At 42.1% G+C, this 24,833-nt stretch overlaps 1 protein-coding gene across 4 annotated transcripts in view; it reads right to left on the bottom strand.

The window, feature by feature from the left end:
- The window catches only part of DOCK5 (dedicator of cytokinesis 5), a 123,845-nt gene extending 100,464 nt beyond the window's left edge, over positions 1-23,381 (bottom strand). For all 4 annotated transcript variants that reach the window (XR_015750346.1, XM_026671318.2, XM_087969937.1 and 1 more), the window contains exon 1: positions 23,037-23,381. Coding sequence is in view for 3 of the 4 variants with exons in the window: in XM_026671318.2 (XP_026527103.2) it covers positions 23,037-23,079 (43 nt within the window). In the remaining variant the exon portion in view is untranslated. The remainder of the gene's footprint in view (positions 1-23,036) is intronic.
- Between the last annotated feature and the right edge of the window lie 1,452 nt (positions 23,382-24,833).

The raw sequence follows: 24,833 nt of genomic DNA, 5'->3' as shown, positions 1-24,833 counted from the left end.
TCCATTTGAATGTCAATTTGATTACAAAGAGGTTTAACTTTGGCAAAGTGAAAACCGATCATCCAGGTTTTGGGCACCAGGAACCAGTTCCGTGGAGAAGGGTTTTTCTGCGGAATAGAAAGGACGTGATTTCACATGCCAACTGCACCCTGCAGATTGGTCATAGCTTGTTTGCATGGCCCAGTTTCTGGCATGCCATAGACCGGTGCCAATCCATGGACCAGGAGTTTGCGACCCCTGAAACAGAAGACACACTAGATAGCAAGCCAAATTCAACTAGAAGGAAAGCAAGTATTTATTCTATTTTCTTAATTCAGTTATGATGCCATTGGATGAACCCCTTCAGATGAATGTTGTTTTCTCCACCTACCTACAGAATTGTTAAGAAGATAACATTGATTCCAGGTTTCGTAGGAAAGCATGGAGATGATATATCATAGAAAAGTGTTGACAATAAAACACAGGAGGAAATCGAACTGTTAGATGCATCATCTAGTGCAAGGGTCTTCAAGCTTGGCAAGTTTAAGACTTGTGGACTTCAACTCCCAGAATTCCTGAGCTAACATGACTGGAGGAGGAATTCTGGGAGTTGAAATCCACAAGTCTTAAAGTTGTCAAGTTTGAAGACCCCTGATCTAGTGGAAGAGATTTGAACAATATAATATGGCGCTGACCTCACAAGGAATTTATATACCTCCTGAATTTGGCAGAGGGATAAGACTTTTCTTTCATTGGTATCTGAAACTTTTCCAAATTTATGAAGTTCTTCATGAAAGTGAAACTGACAGGCTCATTCATTGCTGTGACCTGGCTTGGAAGGGAAGGTTAAAGGGACAACAACTGGCCTAATTCAATGGCCATTGAATGACAGCTTGGAGAATTTTGCCAGGAACTTCCTGGTTCATACCTAAGCTACTGTGTTTTTCTTGAAAATATTTTACACTTGTCTTAGATTATAACTAGTTTAATATTTAATTTGGGCAGGGCAAGAGATTCAAAACCTGCATTATACCCTAGATTCAGCAAGCCTGGATTCCATTAACTGACAAACTTTTAAAATGACATTTAAATATTATACTTATTATGTTTGCAACAACAAAAGAATATGACAATCCATGAGTGGGCAGGTCAAAGGAAGAAAAATTCTGCAGTGGTCCAGCAATAAAACTTCAACACCTGGAGCAAACTCTGAAGTGATGTGAGATAAAAATAGTCAAGGTACAAGTCTTCAGGGCATAGGCATATTTCTTACCGGGGCCAAACCAAATAGGGCTAGTTCCTTCTAGCTTGGTACAATTTTACAATTTGCAACAAATTATTTGCAGCTAAACTAGCTTCAAATCTATACCTTCAACTTTGGAAGCTCTGCCCCTTTATGTTCTCTTAAGATAACCTTTCATGGAAAAATTGGAACAAGCAAATCAACTCTTAGCTGGAGAGGACTTGATAAGAGACACCAGTGGGAAGTCAGCATCTAATCATCATCTACAATATTTTCCTTATAACATTTCTGAGTTTTGATCATAAAAACAAACAATAACATTATGAAGGTAGTCGTCAATGTGTAATCATAACTGAGCCTGGTCATTGTAGTCGTAAATTGAGGCATCACATGACCAGACCTGATTTTACAACTTTTTTTTGCAGTGGTTATTAACCAAATCCATTTTTCCCCAATGGGCATTTTTTGCTGAAAACTAGAAATAAATTGCAAATGGTTTTCCCAGTTGCAATGTAGGGCTGTGAAAGTTGGACCATAAGAAAGGCTGCGTGCAAAAGAATTGAAGCCTTTGAACTATGGGTCTGGGGAAGACTCCTGCGAATCCCTTGGACTGCAAGCTGATCCAACCGGTTGGTCCTAGAGGAGATCAACCCTGACTGCTCTTTAGAAGGCCAGATCCTGGAGATGAAACTCAAAGACTTTGGCCACCTAATGAGAAGGAAGGACTCACTGGAGAAGAGCCTAATGCTGGGAAAGATGGAGGGCCAAAGAAGAGGAAGGGGACAGCAGAGAAGGAGGTGACTGGATGGAGTCACTGAAGCAGTCGGCGTGAGCTTAAAAGGACTCTGGGGGATGGTAGAGGACAGGAAGGCCTGGAGGAACATTGTCCATGAGGTTGCGATGGGTCAGACACGACTTCGCAACTAACAACAACAAAGAAGTAAATACCAGCAACTGGTAAAAAAAAGATCACAAATCATGGTCATGTGATTTTAGGACAGTGACAATGACCATAAAGGTAAGCCTGCTGCCAAGCACTCAAAATGCAGTTGAGTGATTGTGAGAGGTTACAGCCATCGAAACTCTGACAATGGATTGTAAATAACTGGGGAGATCTGTTGTAACTTCAAAAGGTCATTAAGTGACTGATCTTAAGTACAGGACTAGGATCAGTCACTAAAAGCTAGTCTTTTACAGGTAGCAAAATACATATACCAAGGTACATAAAAGATCGGCAATGAGATTAGGTCATTGAAGAATAGAGTTCTAATAGAGTTTAGGCATGTTGGAGGGGTGGGCTTTTTAGATTTGGAGTTTGAGTAAAATATTTTAGGTGTATTAAACGTGTTAGTGGGAAAAGAGCAGGGCAAACCAGGAGGCAAGAGTTAAGCATATCATAAGTTAGAATTGTTGCATTCACACACAAGTGCTCCAAAGTCTCCCTTTTTTAGTGTAATCCCTTAATTTGGAGTAGAGTTGTGATGACTGGATGGAGCTGAGAATTTACTGGCCAGACACCCTTCCTAACACCATGTGGAAGTCTAACGGTTACCCCTCCTAAATTCCTTTGGCCCTTATCTGATGCCAATTTACTACTAGACTTCCATTGATCAGATTCTTGTGTAGAGGCTTGAATAAATCGTCTATGCTGCAACTTAATTGGTGATCCTGATTCTGTGTGCCTGATATTGATCCATTTAACTCTGCCCCGCTCCCCAACTTCTGCCTGATGTTCTACAATTCACCTGTTTCATGGCTTGTTTCTTACACATTAGCTAAATATCTTACTATTGAAAACCATCAATCTGCTGCTGAATTTCAGGAGCACAAGCAAACACGAGAGAGTAAACATGGTTCATCACAGCCTCCTGTTGTCATGTACTAATATCTGACGGACTTCAGGTTTTCCGAACATCACAGAGGCAAAATAATCCTTCGGAAAATGTAATATGCCTCTGTTAAATGTTAGGAAAAAATGCTCCAATAAGAAATGCAACTGAACCATAGAAGCAATTAGCCAGAGAGGTACCAGATTCATTCAAGCGCAGTCTAGACAGGCAACTGTCAAGAATGATTTAATTTGAATTCCTGCAATGGGAAAGAGGTGGTCCCTTTCATGAGTGAAAACCTTCAGCTGAATGCCCAACAGAAAACAAAACATGATTGCATATGATTTTATTGATCGCATTCCTTCTTTGACTCTCCTTATCTTCTCTTCCTTGAAAACTTTGTTTCCCCCGCTATCCAAAGCTACTCATTTACAACAGTGTTTTTCAATCTCAACACTTTAAGGTGTGTGGACTTCAACTCCCCAGGAACACTGGGAAGTTGAATAAGTCCAAATACCCCAAAGATGCCGAATTTGAAAAACACTGATTTACAACATTTTGCGGGTAAGGGCTTTGCAGTCTAATTTTTAGGTGGGAAAATCACACTAAGATTATCTGTTCTTTGTTGTTGTTTGCTACGCTTGTTACTGTTTTTACTCTTTTATTACTCTTGTGAGCTGCCTGGGGTTAGGTCACATAAGCTGGGCGGCTGTTCAAATCTTTTAATTGAATAAATAAGCAAACAATGGTGTGGCCATTTCCACATACCTACAACAGCTTGCAGCAACAGCCTTCATGATTGTGTCATTCCTTCTCAGATAGTGGTAAGCTGTCTGTAGCTGTCTTCCTCAGCACCAATATTACAGGCCAGATCTTTGAAATTTGGCACAAGAACCCTGATTTTGGTTGTATCTTCAATTGCTGGTAGCGGTACCCTCCCAAAAGGACTTCAAGGGCTCAGTGTAGCTCTCGTGATCAGAACTGTCCTTTTTCAGCTCTTCCAACAAAATCTGCCACCTTTTTATGCATGTTTACCCCAAGCCCTCCAGATGTTTTAGCTATGAAAACTGTCAGTCCAATCCATCAGTCTACTGGGTTTCTCCCATTCTTGTTCCAATTTTTCTGAACCCTACAGCAGTTAAATGGCAATGATGGGATGGGAAATTTCTACATTGCTCCTGACAGGCTTTTCAGACAGACCAGACAGGAAACATAACCAGATTTGCTAATTTTACTTTATTGTAAAGCTACATTTATAGAATATTGCAAGTCTGAATGAAAGTATAAATCTCTTACTGCCTCCTTTACAGCATGAGAAGCTACGAAGGGTCCTTTCCGAGCCTCATTCTCCTCTGTGGGCTGTGCACTCTCTTATCTGCCTAGTCAGCACCTCTTTGTCCCATCTCTCAAAAATTTTCTCACATACCTAGAATAAATCTACCTTAATGATATCATATTCCCTGTTTTTGTCCTTTAAAATAAGGGTCAGAATGAATGCATTATTTTTCCTTTGAAAGATTCCCATTTTTTTAAAAAAAAAAAAATACAAACCCCCAGCAATCTCACATTCAGACCAACAGCACTCTGCTACTGTCTGCCTCCCCTGTTGCTCTTGTAGACAGAATAAATACGGTAAGTAAAATGTAAACGCTGCACATGGATGTTCTCCAGCTGCAAAAAAGTACCCAGCCAGTTCTGATGGAAAATAACAGGCCAAAGATCCAATCACTGTTTTATATAACATATATACCTTACAGGGAAATTACGCTCCTATATAGTAAAATATGTACTGGCATACATGGTTTTTTTCACATTTACATACATTATTTCTTGACGCATGCCCAGTAAAAAATTGTATAGTTCTGAACATAAGATTCCCTTCCCCGTCATGAATACCCCTTTACATCTTTTTAAAAATGTCTTTTTAGGTTTAAAAAAATATGTTCCTTTTTCCTCTTTTTTTTCTTTTATGTAAGCAGCAAGTAGTGTGGTCAACTCCAATTAGAAGTTGAATGACCTCTATCCCTAAGGGTTGGTAGAACCCAAAAGATTTCAAAGATGTTTGCATGCATTCAATCTGTGGGATCCCTTTGACTAAAATAATGAACTTAGAAACTTGGCTCAGAAATCTCTCTCCCTCCGCCTCCTCCTCCTCTTCCTCCTCCCCTTGGAGCCCTTTCTGACCAATCCACTCTGCCTCTCTAGTGGCATTCTGGCTCAGGCCAGTAACCTGATAGAAGGCCCTCCCTTCGTTTCTGTGCGGAACAAAGAGTTTTATTGATTGCCCTTGAACCAAACAGCTCGAGCCTTATTACATGGTTTTTCAGGCAAGAAAAGGAAAGGAAAGGAAAGGGGAAAAAAAACAGAAAAAGAGGGGGGGGGGAGGAGAAAAGAAAATCACAAAGGATTGCACGGGATAAAGAGTTGCGTTCTTTCCAGCCATGCAATTTAAAAGTGGTATTTAAGCTGCTTTTGGAAGAAAGAGCTGCTATGCGGCCTACTTGCCAATCTTGGAACAAAACAAGAGGGACTTTATTTGAGAAGAAGTGGGAAGAAGAGATGGTCCTTAAGCCACGCCCCAAAGAGAAGCTCCTTCACGGCCTCAAAGACCTTTTGATCTCTGGGGAAGTTTTGAGATGCTATGTCTAGATATTAACCATATCAAAGAAGGCGAGAAGGAAGAGTAGCCCCAGGATGCTTTGCAAATCAAAAGTCAAGTACAGGAGCAGCGTCAGCAATATTTAACAGTTAACTTCTTGTTTCTGTTTTGGCCTTACCTGCCTCGCAGGGGTAATAAAATGAGAATCAAAGCTCGTATGAGTCAAAGCTCAATTATTACTGTTGTGAAAGGTTTATTGCTGGTTATTTTGCATATTGACTGTTGCCCTTCTTTTCAATTCATATTCATCATGGCTCTTTTTTTCAAAGCTCTCCTTTATCTATATACTAGCTCTATACCCGTGCTTCACAACAAAACTATGTGGCCAGGCTTAGTTTTTGGGGAGGAAAATAAGGGGAAAAAATTCTGCCTCTGTCTACCAGCATCCATCACTATTTCTGGCTAGTGTCCTGTCAGTGTGTGTGAGAGAGTTGAGGGCTGTTTGGAAACTGAAACTGTATTTGCCGTGTGAACAAGAAGGAGACAGCAAGGAGCCTGGGCATGGCTTCGTTCAACCGTTCTGTACTAAAGGTGGTTCCTGCTGTGAAACCGAAACTCCTCTCCTCTGCTTGTGTTTTGCATTTGGAACAGATTTCTTTTCAGTGGGAAGGGGGAGTAGAACGCCTTAGCATCACAGTGTGTTAACAATAATATACAAAATACTGATGGTCTGATGGTCATTTTGAAAAATCCTTTCTTAGTGAGCACCTAGAAGCCAAGAAGAACATACATGCCAAATTTCAAGTTTGTATATATATAGATAGATAGATAGATAGATAGATAGATAGATAGATAGATAGATAGATAGATAGATAGATATTGCTGATCAATCACTCAGTCAGTCTACACTTGGCATTAATGTGTAAACTTTAATAAGTCTACGGAACAATTTCAGAAAGCTTACAGACTTTTAAGTTGCACACATATTTTGGGTATTTTCTTATATATACTGTAGATCAATTATCGACTTCTCACTGAGAAAAAGACAACTATGACTTAACTCCAGCAGACAAAAGTTATACCAGCATAAACATAAACTTCTAAACTGAAGAAAAGACAGGTTCCTAGCTCACGCATGTATTTTTATGATGACAGTGCCAGTAAAACTAGCCATGAGGATGGCAAAGTATGAAATCTTGTGAAGAGGCAAAGAAAAAAAAAAGGGAAGAAAACAGCATATTTTAGGCAGCACTGAAATTTCCCAGACAAAAAAGCCTCTTATTTGCTACATTCCTCCCTTTGCTCAAAGTTATGCCAAGCATAGGGGGGAAAAAAATCAAGCTGAAAAGGGAATTCATTGTCTAGGGGGAAAAGCCAACCACAAAAAGAAGCAGACAATGAAGATTGTTAACTGGGAGTCGGGGTGATGGATACGACAAAGTGTTCGACTTGAATTGAGGAAATTAGCTTGCAAGGCTTCAGTTAACCATGAACCCACAGTGGGGCTCCAGAAAATCACCAGCCTCCATGAGGAGGAAACCTTAATATATCTGGGATATATTATTATATATCATTATAAGCATTTGTATAATCACTGAAAGGTCTTACGACAAATTATGAAGAAACTTCAGAAGTGGTGCATGTTAAATATCAATGAGTGTATCCTAAAAGTAATTAAGGGTCAGTTAAATTCGTGCTCTAATTAATCCAAATACAAATTTGGAAGGGAAAAAAAAACACTGAAACGTGCCAAATTAAAATTAAGTTGTGTGCTACTTAAAGGAGAAGCAGATAACTAGGAGGAACACCTTACATGGAGTGAAGGGAAGGAGATGAGGTCAGGATCGGACACAATGTATCCTTTCATAAACCAAATAGCCCAAAGCAAATGAATGCGATGCCTCATTGGCCTTCTGAGAGGTCCACCAATTTTGGCTCACCTTCTAAACAACCAAAAATGTGTCGTTGCCAGGATTTGCACCATCCAAGAGATGAAGTGTGCCTTCAAACTTTGCCTAAATCACTTCAAACCCTGGACTACAGTAACTGTCCTGCCCAATCAACACACCTTTAAAATTGTAGTTTTACTTACTACAATTGTCCTGAACAGCTCATTTCCTTGGTTTTGCATATGTAATTCATTTACTTTCTAAATTTCTTTCAGAATGCATGGATCGGTGTTTAAACTTGCTCACAAGTTTATGCTTACAAGTTTGTTTCCTATCTATTTTACTTCAGAGAAAATACAGATCTCTGCTCTTCATATATGGTTTTTAAGATACCACCACCTCTGTTTTTATGCTATACCCTTACATCTCATGGATGAGAAGCATATCGCATGCACACAAACTATAAACGGACGAAAGCAGTACAGCCAACAATCTGGAATTAAAGAGGCCAAGAAGGGGCGTGCATAAGCGCACAATCGTGCCTACCGCCCCTGTCCTATTGTCCCCAATTATTCGTACACATTTCCTGTATTTAGACTTATGTTTATTATCTTGTAAGCTACTGACAAATAAATAAATAATAAATAAATAAAGTCACCAAGAAGCTACCACCAAAGCAAAGCTACCCACAGTAGCTTTAGCAACATATGTTGAGAGAAAGATGATTTCATCAACAGCCCAAGATCTACAAATAACTGAGATGCAGTGAAAACACATACATCCAGAAGAAGGTGGACAGGTACTTAAATCACATTGTTAAAAATCGCCATGTCTAGAATTGGCAATTTCTAGCAAAACTACTGCGCCACCATGACTATATTTCTGAGTTTTACATTGCTTCTTCTTATTCAGAGTCTTTATCTACCTTATTAGTACTTCAAAGAGACAGTCAAGGATACTATAGTAATTTCTCTTGGACATTTCTCAGAGACAGTCAAAGAGCAACAAGGATACTATAGTAATTTCTCACACAAATTCTTCATTTCCCACAATCTGCCAGTAGAAAAACAAAATGTGAGGGGGGGGAAACTGTCCCCCAAACAAAACATATAATTCTCGGACTTGAAATCCATGAAACTTAAAATTGCCAAGGTTGAGAAATACTGAAAAAGCTTTGTTTTGTCTAGGTAGGAAGGCAGCAGGCTGTTTAATTCCCTTGACCCAGAAATCCAGCTGCGTTGGAGTCATCTGTATGTAACCTAGTTATCCCTAATTGAATACTCCGGAGACCACTGGATTTCAACTTCCAGATCTCTAAATCAAGATAATTTTGTTGTTCAACATCTGGGTTTCAGACAACCCCACTGCTTCCCTCCGGGTTACTCTTTTCCCAAAAACTTGCTGAGCTAAAAAAGAGAGAGAAATCAGAAGGACAGGGAAATTAATGACCTTCTAACAAAATGATCTGCAGCAAAATGAAATTGTTCAAATGTGCAACAGATTTCTTACTATTTACACATTACTCACATTATAATAATAAGCACCATTAGTTGTGCTTAATTATCACGTGACTATTTTAGTTCCCCTCTTCAAGAGTTTGTTTCTTTAAAAAAAAAAGAGAGAGAGAGAGACAATTCTGCAAACCCTGGAGTTCCCCTTTCTGCAGATAGTGTGGTGCTGTTTCATAAGCAAGAGGCTTTAAAAATTAAGCACCGAAAGCCAAACAATAAAATGAAGCATATGTGCCATCGCAAAAGCCCTGGGTAGCTTAACTTGGCAGAGAAGGATCATCCCAATGGGATCTTCTCCAAGGTAAATCCAGGTGTTTATTGATCTAGTTGATTGCCCCACCCAGACACTGATTCAGAATATGCGTTACTCCACAGGGATTCATTTAAAAAAAAATTAAAAGTGGTATTGGATGACATCAATATGTTAACAACAACAACAAGAAGTCAAATCTCTGGATGAAATCATTCAACGCTGCCCATTAGATGTTAAGCAGTTTGGGAGATAACAAAACACCCTGTGGAACCACAATTTAACTGCCTGCCAGAGGGAAGGCAACCATGCCCTATCATTAATTTCTTCAATTCAACATCTAAATAAGACTGAGAGATTCAAAAGAGAGTGAGATAGAATGAAGAATGAAGCCAGATGAAGAGAATGATGTTTACCTTGGCAAACTGTCTTTTGGCACCTTTTACTTCACATGGCAACCAAAACCTTCCCACTTCTAGAGCATAAGGTGAAAGGAACTTTAAAAACCACCGTGGGTTGGACTTGGGATCAACTCTGAATTGCTATGCCATTTTTTTAAAAAAATAATAATAATAAAGTGCATGTTAAACAGCCAGTTTGGTCTAATGGTTAAGGTGCCAGGCTGGAAACCAGGAGTCTTGTGAGTTCTAGTCCCATTTTAGGCATGAAAACCAACTGGGGGACTTTGGGCCAGTCACTTTCTCTCAGCCCAACTCATCTCGCAGGGATGTTGTTGTGGGGAAAATAGGAAAAGGAAGGAGCAGGAGGTATGTTCACTGCCTCAAGTCAGCCTTCCATCCTTCCAAGATCAGTAAAATGAGGACCCAGATTGTTGGGAGCAATATGCTGATATTGTAAACTGCTCAGAGAGTGCTATAAAGCAGGGGTCCCCAACCACCGGTCCGCGGACTGGTACCGGTCCGTGGAACAAGTCCTACCGGGCCGCTGGCTTGCTGGGCGCCGCCATCTTGTTTTGATGAAAAAGTGCTTCCGGTGAGCTTTTCCGGGTAGAAAGCTCACCGGAAGCACTTTTTCATCAAAACAAGATGGCGGCGCCCAGCTGATGTCGGTACCGGGCCGCGCCATAAAAAAGGTTGGGGATACCGGGCCGCGGCGTAAAAAAGGTTGGGGATCACTGCTATAAAGCACTATAGAGTGGTAAAGATAAAGGTTCCCCTCGCACATATGTGCTTGTCATTTCCAGCTCTAGGGGGCAGTGCTCATCTCCGTTACAAAGCCAATAAGCCAGCGCTGTCTGAAGATGTCTTCGTGGTCATGTGGGTGGCATGACTAAATGCCAAAGGCACACAGAATGCTGTTACCTTCCCATCAAAGTGGTCCTTATTTTTCTACTTGCATTTTTTACATGCTTTCAAACTGCTAGGTTGGCAGAAGCTGGGACAAGTAACGGGAGCTCACTCCGTTAAGCGGCACTAGGGATTCAAACCACCAAACTACTGACCTTTCTGATCAACAAGTTCAGCATCTTAGCCACTGAGCCACCGCGTCCCTCTCGTAGAGTAGTATATAAGTCTAAATGCTATTGGTATTATTTATAACAAACAATAAAGGGCAGATTAAAAATCTAAATAAATGAATTAAATAAATGAGGTAGACGGAAAAGCTGTCCTAGGTAGAATATTGAATGTTTGGAAGAGAAGAAAAAAGTTTGCTGCAGGCCATGAAAACAAGGTACAGAGCAAAGCTATGGTTGAATCTGCTTCTATAGTGGGAACCTCCCAGATAATTATACCATACAGCCAGGGTTCCAATTTAGTTGTAGCTGTACTCTGCTATTTGCCTTACATAAGGGTATCTTCACTCTCTTTCCATCCACTCTTACCAAGCAAGTACTCACTGATTTAAGATAAGAAGACTCCCAAGCTGATTACATAGGCTACATTCTTTTCTACTTTATGCCTTGGTTTTAAGTGATACCATCAAGGTCAGATTTGTGGTTGTGGATGTGTGGCGAGGGGAGAGGGAGGAGAAGAGGTTAGTCCCCCACTCCAATCAACAGAAAGAGCTACAGTAGGAGGTTTCAAAAGAAAAGGAGGACTAGGGGTGATATGATAGCAGTGTTCCAATATCTCAGGGGCTGCCACACAAAGAAGAGTGGGTCAACCTATTCTGCAGAGCACCTGAAGGAGGAACAAGAAGCTACGATGGAAATTGGAAATAAGGAGAAATTTCCTGACAGTTAGATCAATCACTCAGCAGAACAGCTTGCCTTCAGAAGTTGTAGGTGCTCCATCACTGGAGATTTTAAAGACGAGATTGGACAGCCATTTGTCTGAACTAGACTACCATAGAAAACCACCAAGGTCACTTCCAACTTTATTCTGTTATTCTTTAGTGTAATAGTAGACTTTCTGTTTACATGTCAAAGAACAAGAGTCCATCATCTGCTACTCCATGCACAAAACCCCCCCCTACTTTTAAGACAATCACTTAACAACCACCAATGCAGCTGAAGACAACATGTGGTTTGGGGAACCCATGAAAGCTCAAACACAACTTAAGGATCTGTCTTCCTGTCACGTGTGGCCAGCTCCTGCCTTTTACCCCAAGGCAACAGCTTTGTTCTACCTCATAAATTTAGAGCCAATGCAAATTGCATCATTTAACATGTCACAGCATAACTTCTTGAATACATTGAGAGCATTTGCTTTTTCGTTCTTGCTCTAAAAATAAGAAGATGTTGTTTCACACAAGCGTCTCAGCAGTGGCAGTTCCAAATGGGATCCTCAGCTTATAAACTAGCAATTATAAATTGCTCCATTACCCCCAGAATATGCACAAATTATGCTCTTAAAGGAAATTACCTCCAGTTTAAGAGCCATCAAGCTAAAACACACTCTTAAGATAAGGAGCTGTTTTTCATGGACCAAAATCACAATTTTTTTTCCAAGTCAAGAGGTTTTTTTTGTTTTTTTTTACTCTTGCTGTAGTTGAAGAGTAAAAAATATATAGAAATAGTTTGCTGTCCAGAGACATCTCAATATAATTCCCACCCTTGAAATTCTGAAATAATAAGGCTGCACCTTCCTGGAAGTCATTAATAGCAATAGCACTTAGACTTATTGAAGAGTCTATTGTAGATTATAGAGTTAAAGGCAAGCTTCCAATTAAATTCTTTTCTTTCTGACAGAATCTAGTGACAAAGTTACTTCAATGGATCCATCTCCATCCAGAAAACATTTTTTAAGTAAACAGAATAAGCAAATTATAAAGATGGGGAAAATCAGAGGTGACATTACTGTGAAATACTATAAAACAGTGATCCCCAACCTTTTTTACGCCGCAGCCCGGTATCCCCAACCTTTTTTATGGCGCGGCCCGGTACTGACATCAGCTGGGCGCCGCCATCTTGTTTTGATGAAAAAGTGCTCCTTTTTCATCAAAACAAGATGGCGGCGCCCAGCAAGCCAGCAGCCCGGTAGGGCTTGTTCCACGGACCGGTACCGGTCCGCAGACCGGTGGTTGGGGACCCCTGCTATAAAAAGCTTCATTACAAGCCATTTGTAAAATGTTGGGACCCTATTGGAGTTCCATGAATCAGTTTGGGAAGATATATATCCAGAAGCTGCTGAACTAAGCCCAGAAGGGCCTGATCACAATGTCCTGGGAGAAATGAAGCAGTGCCCCAGAATTCTACTTTTTAAAACTCATTCACTGTATACAGCAGGTCTTGATTTCTTTCTATAACTAATAGATGGCTTTATAATACAAGTAGTCCTTGACTTACAACAGTTCATTTAGTGACCATTAAAAATTACAATGGCACTGGAAAAAGTGACTTATGATCTTATTTCCTACTTATGACCTTTGCAGCATCCTCAGGGTCACATGATTTACACTTGAATGCTTGACAACTGGTTCATATTTATGATGGTTCTGTGGTCATATGATCACCACTTGTGACCTTTTGCCCAGCAAAGACAATGGGGAATCCAGATTCGCTTAATGATGGTGTTACTAACTTAACAACTGCAGTGATTCATTTAACAAATGCGGCAAGAAAAGTCATACAATGGGGCAAAACTTACTTAACAAGTTTCTCACTTAGCAACAGAAATTTTGGGCTCAATCATGGTCATCAGTTAAGGATGACCATAATGTACAGTTTAGTCACAATGTGACTTTTCCCTTTTTCTCCTGCCATTATTCCTCCAAAGAAACAACCAATTTAGCTGGAATATTTTCCAAGATCACTCATGCATTCATGAAATCATAGGGGTGGAAGAACCTTGGAGGTCTTCTAATCTGACCTCCTGCCCAAGGCTCTAATGACACCATGCCAAGAGCATCTTACTCTACCAACGGTATTAATTAAAACTGAAAAGCCATACAGGAAAGCCAGCTCATCAATGACTCACTGGAAGACAGAAACTAACTTTAAGGTGTGCAGATTAAATATGGTTTTTGTTTCCATTTAGATAAGGTGGCAAGCTATCTTCATGTATATACTGCAAATACGTTTAGAACTGATAACGAGGTAACTCAATTTACTGAATCAACATAAGCTCAGAGAATGTGAGAAACTATGCTGTTCATTCATATCAACCTAGGTCATTTTGAAGTAAAAGCTGGACATCAACATTTGACTACTAGATCTGAACTATTCACTTAAAGATTGATCAAGCCAAACAAAAACCAAACACTTGGATACTAGTTCATATTGCAACAAAACTCCACATTGGCAACAGGAAGGGCATCTAGTCACTCTGCTAACTCCATTCAGTTGCCCAGACTCCATCCCATAAGGGATTATGGGGTTGTTAAAAGATGATGGTACGAATTCATATTTGTTCTGATCAAGGCTTATTGAGACACTAACAAACACACATTAGTCCCCAAACCCTTTTTTCTTCATTTCAATGGCTGTGAATTTTAGTCATTCACCTAAGTCCTTCGGGATAAGTCTGATAAGCACGCACCTTTATCTTCCTAGAAATGCTGCCAGTGACTAAATTTCCAATTAGTTATACAAGGCCAAATGGAGCACAAACTCGACACAGAGCTTCAGGTTTGAAACCAACCAGTACGAACAAAGTTGCTTCCTGCAAAGGTTCATGTCCCTGTGCTCCTCCCTTATGTCTTATGGGAGGGCCAATCACCTCCAAGCCTTATACCCGAGTCGTCCCTTTTGCCTTAACTATTCTTGTTTTCTGGCAGCTCTGTGCATGCACACACTGGGAACAGGCTCCCCTTGTTCCTCTGCCTTGCTGCTGTCAGATTTTTGGAAGCTCTGGAGTCAGCACATAACTCCCAGATGTCCCTGGCCCCAACTCTGTATCAGACACAGGACCCTCGTCCGAGTCCTCCCCAGACTCCCAGACTAGCCCATGTTCTTCCTCACTGTCCAACTCTGCTGCCATCTCCGCAGGCTGCTGGTGGACCACAACAATATTGCAGGGTCTAATCTGGGTCCAGAGGTTTTGTCTTCCAAGCTTTTGGACTTGCAGTGGAGCCTAACTTCAGGGAACTTCTGAAGATGGGCTCCAGCATGAAGCTTGGAAGACAAAACCTCTAGTCCTGGTGACTGAGCCAAATTGGACTCTGCAATATTATCCTGGGACATGTATATTTTGCCTTCATTCACTAGTTCATATTTCTCAACAACAGAAGTTGGCAGTTTTTATATAACAGCAGACGTTGCCCTAAAAAATGTCAACCAAGGTCTTGTGTCGTGTCACCACGGTAGAAAAAAAAATGGGATTTTCCATTTGTTTCCCCCACTGGGGGAAGTAGATTAAATGGTAATGGGAAGCTTAATAAACTTCTCATCTTTTTGGGGGGTTTATCATCAAAACTAAAAGAATTCAAGGACTGCTCAAAAAGCAGCTCAGATTACTCTTCCTGTCTGCTCACAAATTTAAAGGACAGCATGTAATCTTTTAAACTTTCCTCCTGTGTGTTATGTGAGCAAGTACTTATGTACTTCCATTTGTACAAGGGACACTGAATTTCCATTCAAAATTCCCTATTAGTCACCCAACTTAAAATGATGGAGAATAGGCACTGAGAAATAACAGACTTCCAACATAACTGAAACATACTGAAAAATCTCTACAGTTATTGTACACATACTAGCAAGGCTTAAATGACCTTGTAGTTTAGCATCTTGAGGGAACTCTGCCTTTGAGTTCACATGTTGTATTCTATTAATTCCATTAATCCAGGATATGGTTTATTTGTTTGAACAACAACACTATGCCAAACAAACAAACAAACAATTGTGTAGCATGAACGCAGCCTACTGTAAGTTTAAGCTGCAGTTAACAGAACATCTGCTATTTCATATTTTCTATTTTTGTCATTCTTATAATTAGGAGATTATAGTTTTGAGAGGGAGAGAGAGAGATCTCACAGATTGCAGTTTTATTATATACAGCTGGTCCTCATGTTAAGACCTTTTGTTTAACAACCGTTTGAAGTTAACAAGAGTGCTGAAAAAAAAATGGTTGTGACAAAAACCATTGCAACAATGATAAAATTTGGGTGCTTGGCAATCAGCATGTGTTCACAATGGCTTCAGTGTCCTGAGGTCACATGATTGCCATTTGAGATCTTCCCAGGCAGCTTCTTACAAGCAAAGTCAGTGAGGGACACTGGATTTATTTAATAACTCTGGCAATAAAGGTCAAAAAATTAAACATCACTTGCTTAATGACCCCATTGCATACCGCTGGACATTTTGGTCATAAGTCGAAGACTCCCTGTACATGTATTGAGATGCAATTTTATAGAATACTGCATCCAATTTTGGTCACCACACTATAAAGATGTTGAGACTCTAGAAACAGTGCAGAGAAGAGCAACCAGGATGATTAGGGGACTGGAGGCTGAAACATACAACGAACGGTTGCAGAAACTGGGCATGGCTAGTCTAGTGAAGAGAAGGACCAGGGGAAACAGGATAGAGGTCTTCCAATATTTGAGGGGCTGCCACAAAGAGGAAGGGGTCAACCTGTTTTTCAAAGCACCTGAAGGGCAGACAAGGAATGGAAACAGACAATAATGAATGGAAACTGATCAAGGAAAGATTCAACCTGGAACTAAGAAGAAATTTCTCTAACAGTGAGAACAATCAACCAATGGAAGAGAATTTGCCTTCAGAAGTTGTGGGAGCTTCATCACTGGAAGCTTTCAAGAAAAGACTGGACTGCCATCTGTCACAAATGGTGTAGGGTCTCCTGCTTGGGCAGGGGGTTAGACTAGATGACCTACAAAGTCCCTTCCAACTCTGATCATCTGTTATCTGTTATTTCACCTTGAGAGAAACAATTCCTGGGTTCCATCTGAGAAAGTCTTCCCAGTTTCAGTGGACAATCACTAATGGCCTTGGGAATCTCCTCAACAGATGGCTGGTTACCTATGGATTAGTGCCAAGCCCATTGCTTATGCTCAGTCTCCTCTTTTGATCCTTGAGGGGGGTTAGACTAGATGACCTACAAGATCCCTTCCAACTCTGTTAATCTGTACCAGACAAAGTTTAAAAGGGGTTGCAATCAGTCAATCACTAGGTACTTCAGTTGTACTGTTTCTCAAAATATATACTCTGTTTTGTGTTCTTACATTAATTTGAGGTGACGCTAAATATGTAAAGATTTCCTCTTTTTTCAAAGTTCCTATATGTTAGGTTCAGATTTAGTATTCACTGAAAATCAAGGGAACTTCAGTGAGTCATGACTAATTTGCCACACTGATTTCAATGCATGATTTGCCGTAAGCATGATCCTGACTCAAACCCTATGATTCAATTGGTCCCAAGTTTCACAACTGGGGAGAAATAATTCATATTTTTAAACCTAACAGGTACAAATCTAATTTTAATAGTATTTCTGAGGCAAGACTAATAGGGGGGAAGGAACTTCAGAAGAGTTATCTGGACTGTAGTTCAGCCACCTAATCAGACATCTTTTGCAAAATCAGAAAGGTAAACCAATACAGACTTTGATAGACGTTTTGGGGATTATTGTCAATATGTTTTTATGTTTTGTGCTATTATTACTATTATCCTGATTTGTCAAATCAGGGGGCAAGTATAGGTAGTTTTCGACTTACAACCATCATTGAGCCCAAAATTTCTGTTGCTAAGTGAGACATTTAAGTGAGTTTTACCCCATTTTACGACCTTTCTTGCCACCATTGTTAAGTGAATCACTGTGATGGTTAAGTTAGCAACCCAGTTGTTAAGCGAATCTGGCTTCCCCACTGACTTTGCTTGTCAGAGACACTTGGACCCTGCAAACAATCATAAAGACAAGTCAATTGCCAAGCGCCTGATTTTTAATCCCATGACTATGGGGATGCTGCAACCATTGTAAGTGTGAAAAACAGTCACAACTCATTTTTTTTCCAGTGTTGTTGTAACTTTGAAGGGTCACTGAATGAACGGCTGTAAAACCAGGACTACCTGTATCCCTGCAAGCATTGGCCGTAAATCTGTATTGTCCATTAGTTATTGCTTCTTTATTTCCCCCATACAATTCAAAGTGTTTATGGAGCCATGGTTTGCTTCAACGTGCTTTACTGAATTGGCTGGGTATGCACAACCTGCTACACCAGGGATGTCAAACTTGATTGCATTCAGGGCCACATCAGGGTTGTGTTTTGACCTTGGTCGGTGGCGGGGTGTCTATGTGTGGCTGGGGTGGGCGTGACCAGCTCCATGCCACTCGTGTCAGGGGTACCTGTGGTGGCCCTGGGTGGGCCTGGGGTAATGGTGGGATTCAATTTTTTTTTACTACCAGTTCTGTGGGCGTGGCTTGGTGGGCGTGGCAGGGGAAAGATACTGTAAAATCTCCAGTCAGTATTCACTGATTCTCCGAACTACTCAAAACTTCCGCTATCGGTTCTCCAGAACTGGTCAGAACCTGCTGAATACCACCTCTGGCCTGGAGGGAATCCTCCTGCAGCCCTTTGCCAGTGAAAATGGAGCTTGGGAGGCATCGCGGGCTGGTCCTTCACTATTTCCAGGGTGGCCCCACAGGCCAGATCTAAGCACCCTGCAGGCTGGATCTGGCCCGCAGGCCTTGAGTTTGACACCCCTGTGCTACACTGTAGACCAGGGGTCCCCAAACTTGGCAAGTTTAAGACTTGTGGACTTCAACTCCCAGGATTCCTGAGCTAACATGACCTGAGGAGGAATTCTGGGAGTTGAAGTCCACAAGTCTTAAAGTTACCAAGTTTGCAGACCTCTGCTGTAGACCACAGATTGCAAACTGCAACAGCTAGTCACACACAGCTGTCAAAACTAAATCATCCAGATTAAGACATCAAATGGGTCTACCATCACCCAGTCAACATGCTTGCTCTTAACTGAGATCACCAGAGTATTTGCCTGAGGACCTTTTTAAGGCTATTATTGCTACAGCTTTGTAATTCTTTAATTGATCTTGATGGGTTAGCTGCCTTCTGCTTGTTTGGGCTTAAAAAAAACACCACTTGTAACATTCTAAAGCTGTGTCCAAGCACCTTTGATTTCCAGATGTGTTTCACTCACCACAAAATAGCAAATTTTGGATGTCCTTAGTGGATGAAAGGCGTTCTATACATTTTTTTATTGATTTTCTATGCATTTTCTTAACAAGTGGGATAACGCATAGAAGTTGTAGATTTACCCTATACTTGTGATGGCAAATCTATGGCACGAGTGCCAGAAGTGGCACGCACAGCCTCTTCTGTCGGCACACAAGAGGTCACTTGGAAGAGCCCCAGGTGCCTTTTCAAGTTCAGTTCTGAATTGAAGAAGCTTCTTGAATGAGAAGAGAAATGTCTTCAAGTAGACTTCTCTGATGATAGTTCCATTAAACTAGCATCAGAAGTAACCAGTGTTGTCTTGTTCCTACAGAATATAATCAATCCATTCATGTCACCAGATATTTTGTGGTAATAAGTTATGAATTCATGTTATGACCCAAAACTACTTGTGATCTGGTCACTCATGGGATGGCTCAGAATTCTAGAACGATATCCCTTTCTCCAATTCCCAATTACAACTCAACCTTTCTTCTGCCTTGGCTGTACAAATGGTACAGTACATGCTATATTGCTCCTTTGCAGCTAAGGCAGCACCAGCTCACACACAAGGAGGAAATGCAAGTAGTAGCTGTGGGAAAATCCAAGAATTGCAGAAGTGCAAAAGTTTTGCTGGAAACAACAATTCTAATGGGGAATTTCCTAAAGAACTCACCAAAGACTAAATAAATGCAGCTTCTCTAAGAATTAGAATCACTTCAATATTTCTGAAACTGGATATGATAATTGCCCCAACTGGGGATATCAGTAGAAATTGTAGGTATAAATCTGCCAATGGCAGCAAAGATAATTTAACATAGGAAACAATAAAAACTCAACATCATCCAATAATGTTCAACAGTAAAAATCTCGACAATTCATCCAAAGACCCAAATCTTCTATGTAACTCTAATATATTCTGAGACAAAGAATCAAAATACAGATTTCCAGAAAATTTCCATTCTAAAATTTTAAGATCAAGATAACAGTGATAGAATGTACATTTATCTGTAACTTTTTGAATCCAAGAGTCCAATTAACTAAATTATTGGTGAGTATTACCAGTAAATATTCTCTAGGAAAGAAAAGATATACTAACTCAGGGAAGTCTTGTAGACTTCAACTCCCAGAATTCCCCATCCATCCATCCATCCATCCATGCTGCCTGGAGAATTCTGGGAGTTGAAGTCCACAAATCTGAAATTTGCCAAGATTGGACACCCCTGTACTAAGTGAAGACATCCAAAAAAATCTATACAGGCTAAAAGGTATGTTTTTTCCTAAGGTCCATAGAAATCAAAGGATAGTTCCAGTGCTAGAAATAATATCAATAAGGCTGAAAATTTTATGAAGAGAATGTTAAGTATTATTGACTGTATGCTGGAAAAAGAGAGTAAAATACAGGTAACAGAATAACAGGCTTTGGAAGGGATCTTGGAGGTATTCTAATCCAACCTCACACTCAGTTAGGAAACCCTATATTTCAAACAAATGGTTGTCCAATCTCTTCTTAAAAGCTTTGCACAACTTCTGTGCAAAGTTGTTCCACTGATTAATTGCACTGTCAGTAAATTCCTCCTTAGTTCTAAGTTGCTTCTCTCCTGGATTTAGTTTCCATCCGTTGCTTCTTGTCCTGCCCTCAGGGGCTTTGGAGAATAGCTTGACTCCCTCTTCTTTGGGGCAGCCCCTGAGATATTGGAAGACTGCTATCAGGTCACCCCCTAATGAAATGAAGGGCTTTTCTTTTCATTAAACTAAACACACCCAATTCCAGCAACCATGTGTTTTAGCCTCCAGTCCCCTCAAGGTAATCTTCGATTTACAACTATTTGTTTCAAAACTTTTTGAAGTAAGGATGGTGCTGGGGGGGGGGACGGACTTTACAACCAGTCTTCACACTTATAACTGTTGCAGCATTCCCAGAGTCACACTATCAATATTCGGGTGCTTGGCAACCAGCATCTATTTACAATCTTAGCAGACTTCCCACAAGCAAAGTCAATGCGGGAAGTTGGATTTGCAGTGATTCACTTAAGAACCATAGCAAAAAAAAAAAAAAAGCTACTCCAACCCTGCTTTGATTTTCACTGCAACCCTTTAAGGCCGATCAGGTTGGAGAACAGTAAATGCTCAGCCTCAGCTAGCAAGTGCTGACTTATTATGAACCTGAATTCAGGCTTCCTTGTTCGGCCCTTAAAACTTGAAAGAGAAATATTCGGTGGGGGAAATATTCAGCTTCAGGCCTATTTATGATTTCCAGTGGAATTATTACACAACGTGTGAATCAAAGAGCTGCTGATATTGCAAATATCTCAGTCATCCATGAGTAGCTGCTACTGGCTTGGAAACTGCTCCTAAGCCCCAGGATCTTTTATTTGAGGAAAGAACCAGAAGGTGACACACGTCTTCTTCATTTTGGCCTAACTGCCTCGAGTCGCTGCCCACCTTGATTTCCAAGCCACCGGCTCTCAGAAGAAAAAGCTAGATATAATAAAGCAAACGTGATGGTGAAAGAAAAATAGAAGGAGAAGGAATTTCCAGGTCTTGTTTGGGCTAAAAGTGACCCTGAGTTCTGAGAAAACACAAGATAACTACAGCTCATCAGGCTAGATCCAGGAACTGCACACAAAACTCTGCATGGGGGGTGGGTAGAAAAAGGAGAACATTCTTCTAAGGAGAATTTGGCTGACAGTTACAGCAATGAATCAGTGGAACAGCTTCCCTTCAGAAATTATGGGTGCTCCAACACCAGAGGTTTTGAAGAAGAGACTGAGCCACCCTTTGTCTGAAATGGCATATAGGGTTTCCTGCTTGAGCAGAGGGCTGGACTAGAAGACCTCCAAGGTCCCTTCCATCTCTTGTTATTCTGCTAAGGTGGCTTAGGGAGAAAGATAGTGCAGAGCGCGATTTAAATTCTGATGGATTGGTTGGGATGGCAAGATGGCCTAGCATCAAGGCCAAGGGTCCACTGTTTGAGTACACAACCTTTCACATCAAACACACACACACACCCAACCAGCCCACCTCTGCACTCCCCACTAATTAATCTGATGTAACAATTTATGGCAGAGGCTGACAGCCTTTCTGTGCTTCCCATCAGGCTGCGCCACCTCTGCAGGGGAGGTTAATTAAGCCATCGTAAACAATATTCCAACACCCCCCCTCCAGCCTTTTCTTTCTTTGCAGCCCCAAAGGTGACTCGCAAGCTCCCTGGCACTAAAAAAAATCCCAATGGGGTGGGGGCAAGAAGGAAAACAAAACAATCTGTGGGGGGGAGGTCCTTGTGCTCTCTGGGCTTGTTTGCTTGGAGATGTTTCATTACCCAACCAGGTAACATCATCAGTGTACGTTGCAATGTATAAAACGATGATTTGCAAAAGCAAAATACATGCACAGCAAACCAGACCACAGAAACGGCGGGGCTGCCTATGACTCTCTTATACTGAGCTTCAAAGGCTGATGATGTTGCCTAGTTTGGACAATGTGCAGGAAAACAACCAAGCTCAGAGATCATCGAGGACTCCTAATATTAACCCCCGAGCTACAAATGCTCTTCTCTACAGACAAAAACAATCTATTTCCCCCCCACCCTAACCCGTCTGAGCTATGCAGGAAGAACCTTAAAGGATAACTAACCAGCCAACGGGTGGGTGGATGGACAGTTGATTCCAACTCTCCCTCCAACTCCCATCTCTCTCTACCTGGTGGCTGGGGATGATGGGAACAGTGAGCCCTGCCCGGCTGGAAGACGCTTTGGCAAAGTTGAAAAAAAAAAAAAAAGAGGCTGCGGAAAGGAAGAAGGGCGGGGGGGGATGAAGAAAAGGCGTTTTTCTTTCGCCGAAAAAAAGCAGCGGAGGGTGGGGTCTCGTTTCCCATTCCCCGGCTGCGAACCGACTGGGATTCGCAGCCGAAACCGGAATTCTTCCGGCGGCCGAATATCAGAGCGGGAGTGAGAGAGAGAGAGAGAGAAAAACCTTCTTCAGGCCAAGCAGGAAGGAGGACAGAAAAGGAACAGAAAGAGGCGAGCTGATGGGAGGAAGAAACGGAGAGAGAGAGAGAGAGAGAGAGAGAGGCAGGGAGGGAGATCCGCCCCACAGACAATCTGTGGACTACATGGGAAAGTTCCAGGCAGAGGGACGGGACGGCGACACGCATCTCTGCACGTGGGAAACGGGGGGTGGGGCAGCTCAGAGTGGCCCCCGGGTACTCACCCACGCCATATTTCTCCCGCTTGGTGGGGATCCAGCGAGCCATGCCGGGGCTGGACTGGAGGGGTGGGGGAGAGCCTCGCCTCCTCCTCCTCCTCCTGCTGTTGCTGGCCGAGCCCGGGCTCCGCGCTTCAGCCTCCGCCGGTCTCGGTCGCCTCCAGCTCGCCTGCCATAGTTGTGGGGGTGGGGGTGGGGGGGAGTTAACCCGGTTCCTGGCTCGCTGGCTGCTCCGCCGCCGCTGCGCCTTCCCGCTTTTCTCTCTCTGCCCAAGTTAATTCTCCAGCCGCCGCTGCCGCCGCCCGGGCACCTTTGGGAACTCCAACGGGCCCGCCTTCCACCGAGGGCAGCGAGACGAGCAAAGGGCGGGCGCTCTCCGCCTCTGTTCGGGCGGGATCACCTGCTCCGACGGCCTCTCGCTCTCTTCCCCTGCCCGGGATGGGAAAGGACTTGGCCGCCCAGGATGCCGCCTTCGTGGGTCCGGCACCAGCGCCGGATGTTCATCCGAGGCGGGTGCTACGGAGCTGCCGGCGCTGAATTGTGTGTGTGTGTGTGTGTGTGCGTGTGCTTAACAGTGCCTTTTTGGGGTTCTCTTCTCACGCCAAGGGGTCAATCTATTTTCCAAAGAACCCGAAGGCCAGACAAGGAACAATGGATGGAAACTGATCAAGGAGAGATTCAACCTGAAAATAAGGAGAAACTTTCTGACCGTGAGAACAATCAACCCATGGAACAGAAGTTGCCTTCGGAAGTTGTGGGAGCGCCATCACTGGAAGCTTTCCGAAGAGATTGGACTCCCATCTGTCATAAATGGTGTAAGGTCTCCTGCTTGGGTGGGGGTTGGACTAGATGACCTACAGGAGCACCCATAACTTCTGAAGGCAAGCTGTTCCATTGATTAATGGCTCTCACCATTCGGAAATGGCTAGAGTAATGAACGGAAGAACCAGGGGAGACAGGATTGCATCTTCCAATATTTGAGGGGCTGCCACAGAGAGGAAGGAGTCAAGCTATTCTCCAAAGCACCCAAAGGCCAGACAAGGAATAATGGATGGAAACTGAACAAGGAGAGATTCAACTTGGAAATAAGGAGAAACTTTCTGACAGTGAGAACAATCAACCCATGGAACAGTTTGCATTCAGAAGTTGTGGGAGCTTCATCACTTGAGACTTTCAAGAAGAGACTGGACTCCCATCTGTCAGAAATGGTGTAGGGTCTCCTGCTTGGATGGGGGGGTTGGACTAGATGACCTACAAGGTCCCTTCCAACTCTAATTATCTGTTATCTGTCTTTCCCCAACATTTCTGGGACTTCTGCCATTTGGGGGTATTTCTCCTCCGCCCCTTTCCAAGCCTGTTGATCCTTCCCTTCCCCAGGAGTGATGCCATTGGGCCAATATTAGTAGTCTTTGACTTACAACTGTTCATTTAGTAACCATTCAAAATGACAATGGTACTGAAAAAGGTTTTCCCCACTTATGACCATTGCAGCATCCGCACGGTCATGTGATCACGATTCAGATGCTTGGCAACTGACTCCTATTTAATGATGGTTTGCAGTGTTCTGAGGTCTTTTGTGACTTTCTGTCAAGCAAAGTCCATGGGGTGGAAAGCCAGATTCACTTAACAACTAAGTGACTAACTTAACAACTGCAGCGATAACCACGACGGCAAGAAAGGCAGTAAAATGGGGCAAAACGCCCTTAACAAATGTCTCAAGCCACAGAAATGATGGATTCAGTTGTAGTCGTAAGTCGAGGACTGCCTGTATTCATGTTGGCCTTGGAAATAAAAGTGTTGTTG

The sequence above is a fragment of the Notechis scutatus genome, chromosome 7 (genome assembly GCF_049901735.1).
Source record: "Notechis scutatus isolate UNSWTSFEM ecotype Mainland chromosome 7, rNotScu1.2, whole genome shotgun sequence".
Classification (NCBI taxonomy): Eukaryota; Metazoa; Chordata; class Lepidosauria; order Squamata; family Elapidae; genus Notechis; species Notechis scutatus.
Note: the sequence above shows the minus strand (reverse complement) of the source record. Positions and strands in the feature narration are given on the sequence as shown.